The 20,761-nt window shown below is 34.7% G+C and overlaps 1 protein-coding gene across 2 annotated transcripts in view; it reads left to right on the forward strand.

Annotated features, from left to right (window-relative positions):
* The window catches only part of GPM6A (glycoprotein M6A), a 144,024-nt gene that overhangs the window by 105,184 nt on the left and 18,079 nt on the right, over nt 1-20,761 (forward strand). For both annotated transcript variants that reach the window (XM_080372031.1, XM_080372032.1), the window contains exons 3-4: nt 5,023-5,179; nt 19,517-19,670. In XM_080372031.1, coding sequence (XP_080228157.1) covers nt 5,023-5,179; nt 19,517-19,670 — 311 coding nt within the window. The remainder of the gene's footprint in view (nt 1-5,022; nt 5,180-19,516; nt 19,671-20,761) is intronic.

Consider the following 20,761-nt stretch of genomic DNA (forward strand, 5'->3'; position numbering starts at 1 on the left):
CTGCTATCTCAGTCTCTTAACGACTCTTAGGATCAGTCCCTCAGGGGGCAAGAGGATCAGCATGAAGGTTAACATTACTGTTTTCCAGAGTAACAGAGATCATTGTGCACTCTAGATGTGAACATCAACTATTTAAAGTTCCTTGTGATTGAAAACAATAAATAAACTGAAAACAACCCCAGACCCTCAAAACCAGCAAAACTGACCTACCCGAATGGTAATTTTTACATGCATTTCTCATCTTTCTAAATTCTCTATGCCAGCTATAAAAAAAAGGGAATTTTTAATTAGTACTTTGATAGCTTTGGTATTTTATTTTCCTTATTATGTTTCTTTTAGCTTAGAAATAGGTATAATTGCCTGAATCTACTTGCATTCAGAGAGTATATGTACAGTTTGATGGCAATTATGTGCAATTCAGCACCTGTAGTATCTGAATGTCATCATCTATATTGGAAAAGTTATGTTATAAATTCAGGAAGAGAAATGTGAGGCAGAATTATAAATACTGGAAAACTAGTTCCACAGTAATATCTAGTACTATGGTGGGCTAGGCCAACCAAAACCTCTGTAATATTAAGCTTTTTATCACTTGAAGTGTAGACATACATTATTTTAACAAAAAGATTTTCTGGACAGCATGGGAATCATGTTTCACAGGGCAAAATAATGTGGGTTTTTTTGTTGCTGTTAATTGCAAATAAATGTCAGGAATGCATTTCTATACTAACCGAATTTAAAAAAAATATATCCCTAGCTAGTATGTACATTGTTCCAAAGCAATATTAAGTAACTATGACTATATATATATATATATATATATTAGTGTTCATTAACTGAGTACCAGCCTTCAACATTGAGGGTAGAAAGTGTACTATGATTAGACTGAATAGTGTAAATGCTTCAGGTTTCCTATAATTTGCATTCCTTTTACGACACAGTAAAATATAAAGGGTCAATGTTAATAGTTCTTCTTGGATTATCTGTAGTGGTAGGAAATCTGTTTAATATGGTGTGGCAGCTTTCAAAACAGGATGTATCAATTATGAACTCAGTTGATGGAAGAAGTCTCACAACAAAAAAATAACTATTTTGTTGCAACACACTTTTTGCAAAAACCTGCTACACATAGAGATGATAATTTAATAATTAATCTTATTGCTTGCTGATTTATTTTATTTTTTAACCATTGATTTTGCCAAAACATGAAAAAACACAGTAGGAAATGTGCAACATTGATCTGATTCACCGAGAATGTTTTCACTCACCTTTGGCTTGCCTCTGCTGGGATAGTCTACTCAGTACTCAGTTACAACCTGTTCATTGAGATGCTAGCATTGATTTCTTCCATCAAGGACTTCTGTCAGAAGAAGAAAGTGTTTTCTCCAGATCTATTTTAATATTAGTCTTGTTGGATAGAATCTAGATTCAGATTAATGAATCAGGAAGTCCACTTCATATAGCATAATTAATGACCCAGCAGCAGAAAAAGAACTTGATTTAAATCACAAAGTGAAAACAGTGATGTTTGAATTTTTCACATTTCTGAACATAGTGTTGTGAGGAAAAGCAAATCTGGAACCCATGGAGCATCCAAAAGATTAAAACAGTATGCAAAGCATGTTTTAGATTATTCTATATATATAAAAAAAAGGCTTTTTCTAAATTAAAGATTTTTTTCACAATTAGTTCATGTTTAGATATTCATTCGTCTTATTCTACCCAGCAACCTAGGTTAATATGTAAACATTACATGATCAATGTGAATTTGTTAAAATCAGGTTTATCTTTGCAATCTTCATTAACTGCCTTTTAATAGAAATGTTTCATTACTTTAATTATATCATTATATAATATTAATAGGACCTCTGCATTTAGCGAATAGCTATTCAAGATCTTTTTGTTCTTCTCATTTAGTGTAGCTGTAGTCTTCACATAATTTGTGTCTTTCCAAACCTGTCAGAAGTATAAAATTTATCTTTACAATTTTAACTCTCCTTCCTTTGCTCCTTACCTACCTCTTCCCTCCCATTCCAGCCTACACAAATGTAAACCCTGCTTCTTCTTTTTCTTTGTCATTACCTATCTCACCCGTTGGCTCAAGTTCATCACCCTTTCTGCCATTCCCCTCTACCTCCTTGGTTGCTCTCTGTCTGCAACTTTTGAGGCTTTGCTGAAACACAGATGACAATTAATATCCCTGAGTTCATCCACAAAGAATCAAATTTTATTTTAAAGAAAGGCAATCTCTATTTTACAAGGGCTATATTTTATTAGTTATTATAATTCATTGGAAATCAAAGTTTATGTGAAATTAATTAGATGCTGCAGAAATAATTTAATACCAACACTATCTTCAAAACTATATATATATATAAACCTGTTGTAATATGTTTTCTTTAAATACAGCACATGCTAGATGTAGTTATATTCCAATGCTGTTTTATCTGACTTGTAAAGAGGTAGTCAAATAATTGCTTCACAATTTTCGTTTATATCTTTCCTCTTTGAATTATACAAGGTCCTTTCTCCTTGGAGTTAGTCTGGCTATTTCGCCTCAAGGAGTCTCTTCAATAGAGGTTTTACTGCTTCTCTCTGTAGAAAGTGTACGAGGAAGAAATTTACTTCTGTATTTGGCCAGTGTATAGCTATATATATTTTTTCCTTGTGAAAGGAATTTTTAAGTGAAGTTATTCTTTTAGCTGCAGATAAGACTGAGGGAAAAGCAAAGATCTTTTAGCAGGCTTTTTGATACAAGTAGTTCAGTGGGAGGCTCAGCACAGATGATTTAAAGGGTTGTTGCAAGGGCTAAAATAGTCTCTAGACTTCCTGAAACTCTTAATCTAGTTAAGGCAGTGGTGGAGGTCACAATGTCATAAGGTCTATAAAACAGGAATTGGAAGAGATCTTATGGAATAGTCACAAAGTTGCTGTCTGTTTCTTCTAAGTTTAGTTTCATGAGTAATGACAAAATTGGCTCAAAACATCATTTTCCTGTTAAAACAGTGTTATGCTGGCTGAATTACTATAAAATTAGGGAAATAGCATATTTACAATATAATCAGCAATTATATGTATTAAAATAAATCTCATGTTTGCAACTTCTAATACTGTCTGTAGTGTTAAATTTATTTTGCCATTTTGAATAGTTTATGTATCTATTCCATATAGATGTCAACTTACAGTAGTTTTCACTTGAGTGTGAAAGAAAAAGTGATGTAGAAAAAAGCTGACAGGGCATTGTTACTGTAATATTAGGGAAAAAATATCCTGTTTCATTCCTAGAATCCTTCAGTTATCGTCTTACAAAAAAATGCTGCAAAGGTGCCAAAAGCATTCATTTATAATACTTTGTCCACCCCCAATCACATCATAAGTTTAATTGCATTTTTATGAGACTAATGCAAACTTAAGATACCTTCACTGACATTGTAGACACAGTCATACATCTAAAACAGGGGTCCTCAAACTACGGCCCGTGGGCCGGATACAGCCCCCCAGGGTCCTCAATCTGGCCCCCGGTATTTACAGACGCCCCCCCCCCGCCGGGTGTTGGGGGGGAAACCAAGCAGCCGCAGATGACTGCCTGCCACTGCATCCGCGCGCCGGCCCCCTGTTTAAAAAAGTTTGAGGACCCCTGATCTAAAACATCAACTGTAAACTTGAAGCTGACTTTTAATCTCTTGAAAACCATACAGAGTCAAAAATATTTTAATGGGGTTTTGAGCTTTGTTATATATAAAACACATATTGAGAGTTGTCTTTTGTGTAATGATAAGAAGTGTGATTCTAAAGATTTGTTATCATAAAATACTTATTTTCATAACAATAAAAATATTAACTTTTATGTCTTGAGAAATTTCCAGTTTAAGTAATTGTTTGGTGCATGTCAAAATTCATTTGCAGATCCTAATGGGTCTCTGGCTTATTTTTTGTCCTACTCTGTTATGAACTGTTGATATCTTGACCTGGACAATATGATTGGAACTTACTAACATCTTAAACCTTCATATTACCATTTTCTACAGTTGCAAAACTCCTGCCTTGTCATGTTGATAAACTGGAAGTCTACCATGCCTAGCTTTTTAGACAAGTCCAAATAGGAAACATTGAAATCTGCTGATCCACGGCAATGGTTACTAGGAATTTTTCCAAGTTTAGACAGAACACTTAAGAGCAGAGAGGTGCTTTCAAACATCTTTTCACAAACCCTGGTCGTGAGAGAACATTTAGAAGGCAGAGCCTCCTTAAGCCACTGGTGAGCTTCTAGACAGTGCTGGGCAGGAGGACAACCACACAATCCAGGTAATCTTTTTAACAAGTTGAGCCTTTCAGTGCTCTGCATGTTAGACTGTAAGCCATCCATCCATTTTTTGAGTCTTGAATCTGTGAAATGATGTTTTTAAAGCCCCATTATAGAAAATTCCAGATGATCTGACCTTATTACTTTGTAATAACATGTTTCTGGTTTGAAGTTAGAGATCTGTCTTGATGACTTTATTATTCTGTGTCAATCACTTTGTCCATTGCAAAATAAGTGGAAAAATAGTAGAGGAAAAGAGCATAGATTGGAATTGCAGCTTGAGAACTACTTGTATATGTAGAAAGGTTTATTCAAGATTGTGACAAAATATCTTTTCTATAACCTAAAATGTGTTACTCAGGAGATGTGTCAGATTCTTGTTTCCCTTTTCTTTTTTCTTTGCCACTTTATTTAGAGGAAAAATAAAATGAAAATTAACTGACTTTTAAGTTATTCTGACAAATTGTACTGTCTGACCTACACAGATCCATTTTTACATTTTATTAAATTAAATTAAATGACCCAGTCTTTCTTACATAATGCTATTATTTTCCAAAGTTCACTCCTGTCCTCAGCTTCAGCTGTCATAGCATATCAACACTGAAGCTGACTCCAGTGTAGAAACGTTGAGGGTTAGTGTGTCTGATTACCTTACCCTGAAATTCAGAGCCAGCTTTAAATACTTATGCAGATAAATAATTTTTGCTGTTCCTATACAGGATTGACATCTTCAAGTATGTGATATATGGTGTAGCAGCTGCATTCTTTGTATATGGCATTTTGCTGATGGTGGAGGGATTCTTTACAACTGGTGCCATCAAGGATCTCTATGGGGATTTCAAAATCACCACTTGCGGCAGATGTGTCAGTGCCTGGGTAAGTGGTCAAGAAAGCTTTTGTACTTAAAACAATTTAAACTATTTTGTATATTTTTAGTGCCTTGTGCTGTTTATTTTGGGGGGTTTGTTTCTTTCATGTTTTCTGACACTTGAAGTTATTCATTAAAAATCATAGCAAGGGAGAATAAAGTGTTCGAAATGTTCTCTATGTTGATTAATCACTAAGTAATTCTTGCTACTTAGGAGCAATTAATTCCACCAGTTGAATCAGAAAGCTTATTCACTCAGCAACATAACCTGTTTGGGACAGAACTAAAAGTATGCAATGCCTTCAGCTCTACTGGGCAAGAAATATTTTTCTTACTAGTATTTTCACTGTTATTTTAGAAATCTTGCCTGTTTCTCTTTGGGACAAGCTGAGACCTGTCATCAGGTTTTGGTTTTTTTTGTTTCTAAATGGCAAACAGCCCATTATTTACTCCTACATTATCTCAGGATTGGAGATACCATTCACTTATGACCCTGGAAAACCTAGATTCAGAAAAATCTGATTTGTACTGGGACTTAAATAGGGGTTTGTCATACTAAAACTGTTGACCGAACTGGGATTATTTTCAGACCTCTGTTCAATGTCAGGTAACTAACTAACTTTCTTGGTATTTGACTTCCCTGCATCTAAGGTAAGACACCTGGACACTTGGTAGCTGTTGAAGTTGGATATTTCTGCAAATACAGAATCAGTTGTCAGTATCAACAAATCATATTTCCTGATGAAAAATAAATTACTAAATACAACCAAGTAGATCTGGGTGTTAAGGTACACTTAAAGTTATACTATATTAACAACAACCGAGATATGAAGTAGTAGCTAGAGGAGGGTTTCCCACTGTACCCTACTACAAATGTCAACATTTATTAAAGGGAAATATAGACTAAAGCCAAATATAGGCTAAAGAGAATATTTTCTTGTCACACTAAAGATTATCAGAGCTAGTATTTTGGACTCTGACATTAAACTGAATGCAGATAATCTATACCTTGGAAGTTGGGGAATGCAGCATGTATGCCACACCTACATAGATGTAACATGGTCCACAGTAATGCTGCTTTTTCATCTTTTATTCTTTTATTTCTGTCAAATGTTATTGTATGATTTTGGCACTTTGACTAAGCATTGTTTTAAAGCCTTTAAATAAATATATAAATGAAAACTGGGAATGTATTAAATAAAGAGCAATCATTGCTTATACCAACACTGCTTTCATCTCCTGGAAAGAATTTTCTAATCTATATTCACTGAGAACCTACTAAGCTAGTTGAAATTCTGTACAGAGTAGCAAATTTTTCAGAACATGATTTTTTTCTTCACAGCTCTCATAAATGCCTGTCCTCAGTACTGCAGCAGAGCAATGCTGCATCCTCTCACAGCTTTGATGCCCTTGCAGTATAAACTGTAATTCTGTTGTACGTGTCTAGAAGAAATGAACATTTAAACATCTGTTCTATTGTTAATATAACTGTTATTGTTAACGATTCATTAAATTAATTCCTTCAGCATTTTACTTTCATCAGTAATTTGTACTATTTGTGGTTTACTTTAAGAAACCTTGGGTTGATATACGTTGTGCTGCTAAGGTTAAGGCTGTATACTGTTTTATGATCACAATTAAAATAAGCCATCAATTGAGTTCAAGGATAATAACAATAATGTATTTAACTTAGTGAAATTTTTTTTCTTTTCCAGGGAAGAGAAAAAACCCCCGCTGTTTAATTGCTTGTCTTATTCTGATGATATATCAGTAAGATTGCTATACAAATGTCTGGAACTATTTTGGGTTATTATCCTGGCTTTTGCTTCTGTGCTCTAGAGGTTTGAGACTAAGGCAGTACATACAGTATTTTTGTCAATTAAAATTTGATACTGTTTTTTACTAAGTTTACTTTGATTATCTCATATTTAAAATTCTTAAGGGGCAAATAACAGTTTACATATAAAAAACCATTGAGAATTAGAAAATATTTCAGTCCAACAGTTGTATGTTTATAATTTATTCAGTTCCTTAAGTCATGTAATGATATGAAGAAAGAAGTTTTGAGAACAACAGAAAGATGGCTGGAGAGGTAAACTGAACCTAGTAGCCTTGTTTGCCAATCTCAGATTGTTCTATTGCTATACACATTTTCTGTAGTAAATTTTTTTATGTACAGTTGCTAAAATAAGATAATGCTATTGAAGAGGGTTGACATGACAACTACATGTTGCCAGAAAGCTTCCTAGTATACATTTTGGAGATAGTAATTTTGCAAATATTAAAATCTAAGCTGTCAAAGACTAAACAGTTGATTTCTTTTAGCAATACCTTAATACTAACAGAAATGTACACACAGGATATTTGTTGTTTTGAAGAATTAAAATTCTAAAAGTGGCTCCACATCAAAACCACCTTATTAAAAGTTCAATTGTGACCATGATTTCACATCAAATTTGCTGATGTCTTTCTAAATAGTAGTTTAGCATGCTAAGGTCTGAAGAAGAAGTCCTCCTGCTTTACCATTGTCAGCAATTACTTCTCATTAATATTTTGCACGAGTGTATTTATTACGTCTGTGACTAAACCTATTAGGATAATGGAGAAAAAAACAACCAACAAAAAATTTCAAGGAGGAAAATCTTGTTTTAACTTTATATGGGCAAGCTATATTTCTCTTGGAAATCTGAAAAGTAACATCTTTTTTTCTTTCTTCTCAAAATATTTTTTGAAAAGTAGGCTTTTAAGAACAGCAAGTGCCAGCATCTACAGAAACTTTTCACGTGCCCTTCCTGACCTTCCTTTTTCACTATGAATAGCTCACTTCCTACCTCTACAGGGGCAAAAGGAATTTTTTTTTCTGAAGTAATGGAAAAAGAAATAGTCAACCTAACCTTTCCAGTGATTGTATAGTTAATTAATTAGCCTATATGAGCATTCAGTGGATTAGCACCCAAGTCATGCCAGTGCTGCTGTGAACTGTACCCTCTCAGATCTGAGAAAGGGCCTGTGAAAGTGGCAGTGAGGAGTCTCATTGGCAGTGTTTTCAGAATTAATTTACTGTGAGAAGTAAAACAAAAGCAGAATAACAATGCCGGTCACATTCAAGGAGGGATGGCTGTGTTTTTAGTCTTCATTTTTCAATGCCTGAACATGTTTTTAGATAATTAAATAAACAGTTATATATAATTGTGCTGTAGCATGATTAGTGAAGAATAGCAGACAGGCCTGAAGCTGACTCTGACACTGTGTTTTTGCCTTTTAATACCCTTCCTATTTATATTCATCAGGCTTGATCATGGAAAACCTCATTTACACCTTGTTTTTGAATGTCTGCTTACAGATTAAAAAAAAAAAAAAGAAGAAAGACAAATGAGGCTTTTTTCCTCATTTCATGCTGTGAAATGGAAAAGCAGTTATTTTTCTTTCATCAGAAAATATTCAATAAAGAGCTCATCCTGGCCATTGTATTTCTATTTCTTTCTATCTTACCTTTTAAATGAAACTTGTTAAGGCTCTGAATAAAGTTGTTTTATATTATAAGTTGCACTGACTAATATATCTTTTGTAACTTTAGTATTTAGGAACATTTTATTTTTATGAGTGAAAGAGATTTTTCTGCCTTTGAAAATTATTTTGGCTACCTGAATGCCTATGTACTATTTGACCCTTGATTCTTGAGTGCATAAACTAAAACTTGAACTTTCCAAAATATTTCAAGATTTTATTTTGCAAGACAAACCATGGAAGTTCTGCAAATCTGCAAGGGATGTGAACTTGCCACTTCATTTTGCCCTTACCAGACCAGTTATTGTAGAGGCAGTGAAACTGCACCATATTGACTTTTGATTCTTTGTGTAACAGGAGGAATAGTGTTCAGTGCGGGCTCAGCTGGCTTTCCCACCCAGAACAGATGCATCGTTTCTGCATGCTAGAAATGAAGCCCTTGTTTCTGAAAATCAGATACCATATCTGGATATTCTGGTGCAAAATGCTGAGTTGTCAGATAGAGAGACCCTTCTTCTGGTTGAATACTGCTGTATCTGAGAAATGCAGAATACTTCATACCACTGCTTCTTCATTTATGAGAAGTAAAGGACCTTCTTTCCAAGACAGCAGATGTACTTATGGGTCTAGACTCCTTTAATGCAATCTTAAATAAGGAAAGCATCTAAAAAAACTCTTGTCCCCGTACATGTTAAGTAGCAAATGCCTTCTGTAGTTTCAGACACTGACATGGGGAATGGGGAAAATGAGATTCATATGGTGGTCTGACCTTTCAGACTGCGCAGTTAAAAACCAGAATCACGAATTATTGTCACAAATGATCCAGAAGCTGATGGAGATGTTAACTTTGGAGGGAATATATTGTGACACACATGTATCCCACCTAACTAGGAACATCACTAAGGTTTCCAAGAGAAAGCTTACAGTCTTTCAGTAATTAAAGGAGAGGGAGGGTTAGAGAGTTTCTCAAGCAAGCTGATTTTTTCTGCAAATGAATGTCCTATATTTTGCAAAGAGAATAACCCTTAAGTCATTTATATCAAGCACTTCAGTCAACTATCTTAATTTAGTAGGACGTGTCCTGCTTGGTCCCTTTAATAGAGGTTTAGGTGAATAGCATTTGCTATCTGAACACTGCTGGAGCTAGTAAATAAAGTAAAAAATATGAATGATTTTATAGGTTTCTGGAAGTCATCTTATTTCTGGATACTAGACCAATGCTGGAATTTTTTGAGAACACTGGGTTCCTTGTAATCTTATGTGCTTGTTCTTGAAATAAGAAGGACAAGACCTAGCAACACTTAGAAAGTCAGCCATGTGGTTAAGATAATCTCTCAGCTTTATGCCAATATTCTCCAAACTACTTTGTTGCTATACATATGTTTTCTTAAAAAGAAAGAAGAATCCAAGTTTGGTTTTTTTCCCCCTCTATTTGTTATACTTTTAGAAATCTTTTGCAGTGAGCTCAGAAATTATTTTGTTATATATTTCTGGATACTTTTGGTGCTTTTGGTCTGTCTTATTTCTGTAACCTAGCCAGGTGGTTTTGTTTCTCTTCATTTTATACTTCCACATTTTCTCACATATTCTCAGGGATATCACGCTTATAAAATCATTCTTTTGTTTGATCATTCCTCTTCTCACATAACTTACCATGTGTTTTATACACAGCCCTTTTGTTGACTCCAGTGTTCATTGCTTCCTTTAACAGAGTGTGCCAGACATTGTAATATGCCTTGCCAGAAGCTTCTCGGCTTCTGTCTTGCTGCTCACTGACAGAATTTTTATTGTTGGTGATAAACTGGACAAAAAGGTTTTACTTCAGATTGTGCTGTAAGTACAAGCTTACAGTGTGTCTTTCACATGGAGAACAGGATTTTTCTTTGGCATGTAAGCTTAGTCAATAAGCAGCTTTTTAAATGAAACTGTTTTCTGAAAATGTGCTGTTATACATTTCCAAAGTGGGCTTCGCTGTGGGAGCCGTGATGCGTCCTCCATGGGATTTATCTTTCTATTATGAACCATCATTAACTGCTTGAGCTGATAGCTTTATTTTCCTCAGGTTCAGATAATCTTTCTCAGTTTTAACTTGAATACTTCATCAGATGACCAGTTTTCCCTGAACCTTGTTCTCACCTGGCTGCCTTATTCTTTTTCACTGCATATAGACCTTTTACTCTTTCAATAGTTATTTAAACCTGTGAATGTCAGTGGCATTGTCATAAATTCACAATTTTATGGTCAAAGATTTCCTTTATGCCCTCCCAATGGTTTCTAGCCTGCTTGTTTTTCATTCTCCCACTTAAAATTACTTTCCCCAAAATCCACAGAAACTATATACAGCTTTTTCTTCTTTGTTTCAACTGCATTTTCCTTTTGACATCTTATTAATTCAAACTTACCATTGCAATGTTTGTTTGGTATTGCTTGCCCAGGAAAAAGTAGGGAAAGTTGTAGATTTACCTCCTCACTGCTCGTATCTTTTTATTTGCATATGATGTATGCATTCAAGTTAAGGTGGTTAGACTTGGCCAACTCTTTTTTCAGATGAAAAATTCTAACATTTAAGGTCACATTTTCAGAATCCCCTGGCTGATTAAAAGCCATGTTATCGACTTTCACTGCTTGGCAAGACAGCAAATGAGAAAGGAAAGTCCCTACCCTTGATTCTCTCATAGGCTTCTCAAGCTCCATTAAGAACAAATCAGGAAAGCACACATGTTGTTTTTGACAGCCAGGCATTCACGTTGAGTGACACATCTGTTTAGAGAAGTTATAATAGTATTATTTCTGTCTTCTAGTTTAAGCTTCACTGTCTTGTTCCCAACTATAGATCATGCAAACTTCCTGAAGAAAAATCACAGTTTTGGCAGTGCAAAAAATGTAAGCAATCTGTACAGTGCAGTGTTATCATTTTCTGTGTACAGAAAACCTGTCATCATTGAAAACCATTAGAGTATGGCTCAGGACTTTATAAATAGGTTATCGGCAATTTTGAAGCAAAGTACCTGGAAAATTTACCGCTAGGACCTGCCTATGTTGTCAGGGAGTGGGTCTTGATGGAACTAATTGTTTTTCATATTTTATGTGTTTAAACCAAATAGTTATGTGGCACGAACAACATTTGAAGAACCCGTGAAGAAGCAGTATTTAATGAAGATATCTATTCAATTTTTAAAATAAGCAGTTTTAAAACCAGATTATTTATCTGTAAACACATTTAAATACAAACCCAATAGTTTAGCTATATTCCCAGAGAGTTCCTCAAAGTATTAGAAACATGACGAAAAAGAAAAATGGAAGGCAGAGAAAAACCTCGAGAATATTAAAATATAAGCATATACATTTTGCAAAAAAGGAGATAATTCCTATCTGGAATATTATGAAATTAAACAGGAAATTCTGCTGCTGCTTAATAGCAGTAAGATCCAATGCTCTCCGTAGGACTTCAGAAGCCTGTTGGACTACAAAAATGATGGTCTCGCCTGAAGGACATATAAAACAACTAATGTTAACAATTTTAAGCAGCACAGTGCTACAAACCCATCAATATTCTAGAAAAAGATTCGTGGGTTTTAAAAAAAGTATTTTTTTTAATATGAAATTACAGGAAAGATGGAAAGATAAATTATAAAAACAGGGAAAACCTACTCTTGCATCAATGCAAAGCCATCTTCTTTAAACTGACTATGTTCTGAGGTGGATTTGTTTACAAAACAAAGTTAAAAAAAGAATAATTTTTTTAGAGAATCTTCTTCTGTGTTTCTGATGCAGTTGTGGAAATCTCTTCCCTTGCTAATACCAGTATATCAATTCAGCGTAAATCAGAAAGTAAACCAGCTTTTTATAACCATCTAAATAGTCACAAAGCAATAGACATCATGTGTAGCATATTTCAACCTTGAAATACACATTCAAAATAAATATTAGAAAAATGTATATGCAGATGAAGAGCAGAAAGTAAGTGTGAATTGCTTTTAATTTTGTGAAAATCAGTTTTTCATTGATCTAAAATGTCTGTAGAAGAAAAATGTTTAAAAAAACCCTATATAAAGTTCCATAAAATGGATGCTTCAAAATTTAGTTTCAGGGATTTAATAATTTTCTTATAATAACTTTTATCAATCTGAGGAATGTCACATTAGGTAGCATTTAGTATATGGATGAATTGCAATTAGGCAAATCTGAGAAGTCTGTCCCACTATGAATAGAAATTTGGACAAATATTGGCTTTTTTTTTTTTTTCCTCTTGAAGCAGTTGACTTGAATCCAAGCCAAGAAGAATCAACCACATGACAGTAATAGCATAGCATGAAATGTATCCATGTTTCAACCAGACTCTTGGAGCTGTGCCTGTGAATATAATATGTCAGAGAGAGAGAGAGAGAGGTTGAACACGTTTTGTAGAGACAATAATAAATGTCCAACAAGTGATTGTTAGCAATAAGAGTGATGTTTTAGACCAATCAGAAAAGAATTTCTAAGTGTGTATTTTCTGTGATTTATAGTGCATTTAGTGATAATATCAGAACATCAATCTCTCTCTTCCAGCAGCATTATATGTAAAATGAGGTAAGTTGAAATACTTTTGCTTCATCTTTTATTTCTGTTTTGGAATGAGGTGTGAATGTAGGAGATGCTAGTTAGCAATGAAACAAGAATGTTAGAGGAGGCCATTTGGTTGTGAGGTACTTAGCAGTCCTTAAACTTATTTAGATTTCATACTGTGCATAAGAATAGGATGTAGAGAGGTTGGCTAGGGTGGCAAAGGATGATCTGTAACATACTAGGCATTATTATACCAACAAGTTTAAAGACATCTGTATAAGTTTTTCAATTTCTTCTGTATTTAGATCTAAATAAATAAGAATAGTATTGCTGGTTCTAGAGAACCCAACAGTTTTGATTAAGTAACAAAGGCTGTTTTAGATTCTGGAATGTTAAAATCCTTTCCCAAGAAACTCAGTGAGTTTTCCAATTGTTCTCTTTCATGCTCTCTATACACTTAAGATGCTGTTGCAAAAAAACATTTGAAAGAGGTTGAAGTATTTATGCAGAGATTCTTCTCTAAAAGAGCAAAAATTACAGATTTCTGTTGGATTAATTCTGAACCTTCCAAAACTATAAAGAACTAAACCCTGTAGTGTAAGAATACAGATTATGAATAGGAACAAAATATCTGATATTTACACTAATGTATGATAACAATTTCTTGATCAAAGGATGTTACTGAGCCTGGACTGTAGATGTAATGTAGCAGGCAGAACCCTGCATTATAGAAAACTGAATGCAACTAAACAATAAGTCTGAGGTAGTAGTACTTTTAAGTCTGACTTCTTGTAAACTGCAGAAGGAAATATGCACTCTATCGGTACAGCTTCAAGACAAAGTTCAGCATTTGAAAAAAATATGTGGCAACTGCAATGAATAATTTAAAAAGTATATGTAAATGTATTTATGCAGAATATGTAGAAGGTAAGGAGACAGTAGCATTAACTCAGAGGAATTTCTCCTAGGAAAAATGGACAAGACTGAGGCAGAAGGCCTGAAAGTTGAAGGTCATTTATGAATTTAAAGCTGCACAAAGTGCTAAAGCTAAATAAGTTTCTGTTAGTATTGAAATCACGTCTATAGACGATTGAAAGTGAACATGACATCAGAGAGACAGGGCAATTCTGGAGGAAATTGAAAAGATCTGCCTGTTCATGTTTCTGAGTTGCCATCAAATGACCCCCAGGGCCTCTTTCTGACATGCAACTGGAAAACTGCATACAGAACCAGGGCTGCACAACATGCTGCGGAGGTCAGGTGCCTCATGGTACTCCAGTTAGAGGCAGCTGGGCTAACCCTGGGCTCATCTTCAGGTGACAGGGTTTCACAACGAAGCATAATAGGCTTTTGGCAGGATGGAGGTACATGATCTCTATAAACGTAGTTCTGATCTCTGGCAAAAACTGTCAAAGAGAATTTCTGAGCCTCGGAGGTTTGGAAGGGACCTCTTAGATCATCAATCTGGAAGTAAACAATTAAGTTTTCTCTGTGTGTCACAGGATAATAGATCTAAAGGAGATATAAACACAGCAAGGTGTACATCTTCTTACAGCTCTGGGTTGAGAGCTCATGTCAGGGAATTCATATGAAATAAGTGTATGATTAAATTGAGAAGTGTAAATGTAGGGTGCCAAGTGGTTTGGAACAGAGATAAAATTACACAGCAGCATGAGGTTTCTGGAGTTCAGTTTTATTCAGGCACTTTGATTTTGTTGCTATGTTTCCATATTATTTTTTTGTAGTAAGCAGCAGTGCCCTTATACAATAAATGACTGGATTTTACTTTATTTCCATGCCAATCAGTCTCTCATACCTTTTAGACACAATTTCACTGTCTCTGTCCTTAGGGTCACTGAAGCAATCATAAAATGTTTCTTCAGGGGTATGAAAATATTTATAACAAAACTAAAACAAGAAAAGTGTTTGAAATTCAATGAATGTGCTTTTCATGGGACAAATACCTGCGCATTTTAAAAAGAAAGTAGTAACTGAAATCTCGATTGTATTGAAATAAATGGGATTTGGGTAATGTTTTCCATGGAAACAGGATTTCAAAGAGCTATGCCCACCATGAAAGCTGTTGTGCTGTATACATACCATTTCAGAGCATGCTCTGAAATCTCCAGTTCCTGACATTGGTCTGTGCAACAGATTTTATAAAAAAATCTTTCCAGAAAGGTTGATGATTTGCTTGCTTTGATAAATTATGATTCAGGAAAGCCATTACTGGCAGCGAAAAGCTTATAAAATCTGGCAAGAAGGTATTGCCATCCATGGTGTTGGTACAAGAAATCTGCTCCAAAGGCTGAAGATTTGTTTTGTTCAAATAATTATTCACATTAGCTATTCTTTGTTGATGTGAACCAAGTATTGATTAATGAACTTTTATCTTCACGATTTGGTAGATGAATTTCACTATCAGTTCCAGCTTTTTTTTTGATTTATGTGTTTAGCTTCTTTCAGTGAAAATTGAACTGATCAGAGAAAGCAATTTTCACTACCAACGCAATAGATAGCATACAAAAGAACAAACTTTGATACCTCTTTAAGATGCTGTACTGCTATTTCATAAATCTTTGGCTTGTCACATAACAGAATGCTACTTCAAAGGAGAAAGATCCCTTTGAATCTCAGCAGATTGTGTTCTGAGTTTAATTCCTGGAGTGAACAGGCTCCTTAAGCATTTCTTGTAAGGTCTCTAGAGCAAAGAGGGAAGATTGTAATAGCAGAGAAAATGATCCAAAAAAAAAAATATATTTCACTGTGGTTTTAAAAAAAAATAAACATCACAATTTCACCCCATTATAACAAGAATTTATAAGCTAACACCTCGTGTTGCTAGAAACTAATAACTTGTTTTGCAAGGTTAATATTTTCCTTTGTACTGCTCCTACAGCAGAAAGTATATTATTGGCCAGATAACATTTTTGTGGTTTGCTTCACAGATATCAGTGATGGCAGCTTCCAGGGATAACTCATAACAACCAAGTGATTTAACATGAAGTTTTGAAGTTTTGCATTTTAGTTATTCTTACATGAAACAAAGGAAATGTCTCTTATCCCCCCTGCCCTCCCCCACCGCGTTGTCTTCTTGGTTTTATAACATGGATTTGGGCATATCGTTGGCCACTGGCTCTTCAGTTGAAAGTGACTGAAAGAGGAAAAATGAAGTTCTTCCTTTTAAAAAATATGTTTTTAAAATGAAATCAGCATTTGATTCATTTTTTCTGAGATACTTAACCAAACAGAATCATGTTTTCCAAAGAGAATCCCTTCCATAAACAAGCAGGCAATTCTCTTTAAGAAGGCAGCTCTTGTGACTCCCAGCAGCCATCATCTGACAGATTTCTTCTGCTCTTATTCTATTGCCCAAGGCAGATAGTTTTTTTAGAGGCTATTAAGTTCTGTTTTTTCCCCTCTTTGCTATACCAGTGCTTTGTATTTTCTCAGTACAGATTTTTAAGCAAGCAAAGCTACAGAGAGTTTTATCCCTACTACAGGTCAGAAAACAAAAAGACATTAAATAGGAATTGTAATGCTCATAGTAAGGCTGATCTTTTTACTTCGTTTGGTGGTAATCACAGAATAGGAAGATGCATGAATCTATGGAGCCCAGTCTTAAAAACAGTTACTAGAGTTTAGTAATATAACTAATATCAAAGATTTAAAGATTCTCCATTAAATTATTATGCATGTACCACAGTGAGAAATGTATTAAATTTATTAAATAATATTTAGGCCAGAAATTCTGGAAAAAGGCTCAAAAATAATACTTACCTGTTTTTGGCAAACTCATAGGATATAAGCTAGGAGGCTGGTTTTACTTTTAAAATACTTCTAGAATATAACAAACTGAGATTTTAAAGGATGTTCTGAGAACACAGAGCGTTTTTCTCATTTCTTGCTCTTTCTTTAGAAAAATTAAGTACAACTCTAGCTTGATAATAAAGATCAGACATGGCATTTTAGTTGGAAATTCATAGCCTTGAAGTGAATCTACATTTCCAAGTAATTTTCCAAGTAATTATTTGTAAATGAGTGCCTGGGGTTGAACCAGATGTTGTCTCAATAGCTTTAACACTGTGATATAGAGAAAGAAAAAAAAAAGAGAAAACAATAAAGGAGCGATAATGAAAAAATAAACAGGAGTGGGTATAGGAAAGTATTTGCTCGTATTGACTATTTTATCTGCAATAGATGGAATAGAATTTCCATTATATAAAGCAACTGGCACATAGAAAAGTCTACTGTAACATTCAAGCATGTATATTTATTATAGACTTTGCTATCAGTTTCTCTGTTTTATCAGTTAACTTTCTAGTAAGTGTGTTTTGGGGAAAAGTTGGAAGGGAAGACAGCCATTATCTGCATGAAAACATTTTCAAAAATCTTTAAACATAAATTAGAAACATCAGTTTCCCTTTTAAACTAGTTTGATGTTAAGGGAAAAGTTAAAATGGTTCATAACTTACAAACTGGCAGATAAAGCTGAAGTGTTAAGTGCTAAATAAAGAAAAGGATAGAAAGCAGATACCCAAAGTTTTGAACAGAATACTTCAATTCTTTATTCCATTTTATCTTTTACTTTCCTGCATCCTTATTATAATTATTTTTAGTGCTATTAATTCTTCAGCTTTTCAAACTACTGCTGCAAGATTCATCTACCTAGGGACAATCAGGAAAATTAATCTGAACTGATTTTTAAACTGGATTAATTAAACTACATTAAATCCCTATGTAAATACACTTCCTCAGAATTAAAATGGCTTTTATTTAGTACCCTTTGGAAGTGAGTTAAAGTAAATCAAGTTAAGGTCCCTTTAATACTGCTTGAGAATGTCCATCCCATAACTTTAAAGTAATTAAACTACCTCACCTAAACTTCAAACCTTTTGTTGTTCTGGATTGCTTTTCCTGATCAGGTTCACATGGACAAACCACCCCTCCTACAATTTTTACTACTATTTACAACTCTTTTGTGTCTGACCTTATTTGATTTCTGTAACAAAAAATCTGTATTTATATTAGGCTTTTTTCTTTATCGCCTGATATGAGAGATCTTACATTAAAAAAGAACTAGAAAATATCTTCCATTTTCCCCTTATTTACTCTTTAAGGTTTAATTTTAAACAGATTTTAGACCAGCTTATTCAGCTTTCAAAAATATCTCTTGTTTCTTATTCTCAGAGTCAATGTTTTTCTGTGGTTAAGCAACTAGAAAAATGTTAGTGTGGTGAAACATTTTTGTTTCAGAAATGTGTTTAGATTCATCAACATTTCTGAAGCCATCATATCTTGCGGCTATTTGGATTCGACGTTTAGAGGCTGACTTATCTTCCACATTTAACCATGTAACTTCTTCATAGTCTTTCCACAGCATAAAATAAAAAGGTAATTTGTTATTGATGAATGTGTCTGTTAGTCATCTCAGGTTAACAACAGAGTAGTAATGTAGCATACTTACATATATGCAAAACTGGGTATGCCAGCATAACTACTGGTCCTGAAGGCAAGTAGAGTTAAATGCCTCCTAAAAGCAGATTACTATACTCTTTAAGCTCATGGCTAAAAAAACCCCAAACATATAGCCTTTGAGAACACATGTTGCAAAGCATTGTAATTTAATGCTTTTCTTATTAACAGAGGTAAGTGTCCTTAGTTTGTTCTGAATGACAAATTCCCTTGTATGTCGACCCGAAATATGTCTAAAGACAGTAGCAAAATGGCAAATACATTGTCTCATTGGTTCAATGAAAAATCGATTTGCCAGTGAGATTCTGTGGCAGCCATGGATAATGACTTGTGTTTATTAAGGCCCAGATTTTAAAAGCAGAAGCAAGCAAAACCTATAGTATTTCATTCTGGTTTTTTTTTGCGTTATGATTGATAGTGGAAAAAGCAACCATGTGGCCTCTTGTCTTAACTCTGGAATAGTGGTGATGAGAGAGAGGGAGAGACATGCTTCACAAAACACACAGCTGTCTGTACTTCAGATGTGGTGCTTTGCATCAATCATAGGACCAAGAGTGACTGACAGGAATATGAGTTAAGCTTGCACTTCTGGAAACATAACTGCTTGTTCTTCAGAAACATCATGTTAGTGCTCTGTCACTCACTTTGACCAGATCATGAATTGATTATCAGACCAAAAATGTAATTTAAATACGGACAGAAACAGGCAAACCCAGAGATGCATTTGTTACTTCTCCGACGACCCTTTTTTTGCAATGGAGTATCAGTTAAGTTCTGACTTACCACTGGTTTTGTTTTTCCCTCTTTTACTGCAGTTTATTATGCTGACATACATCTTTATGTTGGCCTGGCTTGGTGTTACGGCTTTCACTTCTCTGCCTGTTTACATGTACTTCAATCTGTGGACCATTTGCCGAAATGCAACTGTAGTGGACGGAGCTAATCTCTGCTTGGATCTTCGCCAGTATGGTACGTGAATGAAGAGCAATAAATGTAGAGCAAGGTTTCACGGAAGAAAGCATCCCATTGCATTTCTTCCATGCATCTGAAATGAACTGTTTCAGTGTTTCTGAAACAATTGTTAAGCATCTCTTTCTATCCTTTTACCCACTAATCAAGGCAGTATTTTAGAGATGCACTGCATTTCCAGGCCTGACAAAACTGAATCAACACTGTCCATCTTCCCAGAGCACTGGAAATTTGGCTTGGGGCTTCTGTTTAGTCTCTTCCTTTGGAATTGTTGCAACTTGTCTAAAATGCTTAATTCATCATTTATCTGGAGAATGACTCTTTAATCTTGTGGTAGGAAACTGATTTGGGGATGTGAGATCCTAAGTTATCATCTGTCTCTGCAGAGGTGAATAGGGACAGGACAAGATTCAGTGCCTGCAAAAATTTTGATGAGGAGTCACAATACAAATAGTAACACTACGAGGCTGGTGGGGAGAGAGAGAGAGAAGCTAAAGCCTGAACTGTGGAGATTAGAATAAAGTGGGATATGCACCTGTGTGTTTTGAGGGGATGGGAAATTTGGACAAAAGGGTGTTCAGAACCTTTAGAAGTCTGATAATTCTCATGTTGGTGGTGATTCACTTCCTTTCCACCGTGAGACTGATTTGAATCTAGATGTTCTGGACTCAACGGTTTCTCAGCCCACAGAGCTTTGGGTAATCATAGTCTCATCAGGCAGTTCCTTGAGTCTTTCTTTTGTTGACTTGGCCTAATATAAAATCACAGTATATTTGTAATTGTTATTTTGAGGTATAAAATAATGCTGTATCACTTGGGAATTAAACAGTTTGGTTCATATTAAACATTTCACTTATCCTGAAACAAAATAAAATATTTCATATTATTCCTTTCACGAGGGAAGGGGGAATTAAAATTTATTGATTGCTTACCCCCCCCCCCCCCCCGCATAATAGGTGAGTTTGGAAAGCAATTATCTGTACAGCTGTCATCAAGAGTATTAATTCTTTCTATGACCTTTTATTTTGCTAATATTTGTGCCGATTTTTTATTATTAATTCTATTTATAATGTGCATAGAACACTAACATA

This window comes from Falco punctatus, assembly GCF_963210335.1.
Source record: "Falco punctatus genome assembly, chromosome: 1".
Taxonomy (NCBI): domain Eukaryota; kingdom Metazoa; phylum Chordata; class Aves; order Falconiformes; family Falconidae; genus Falco; species Falco punctatus.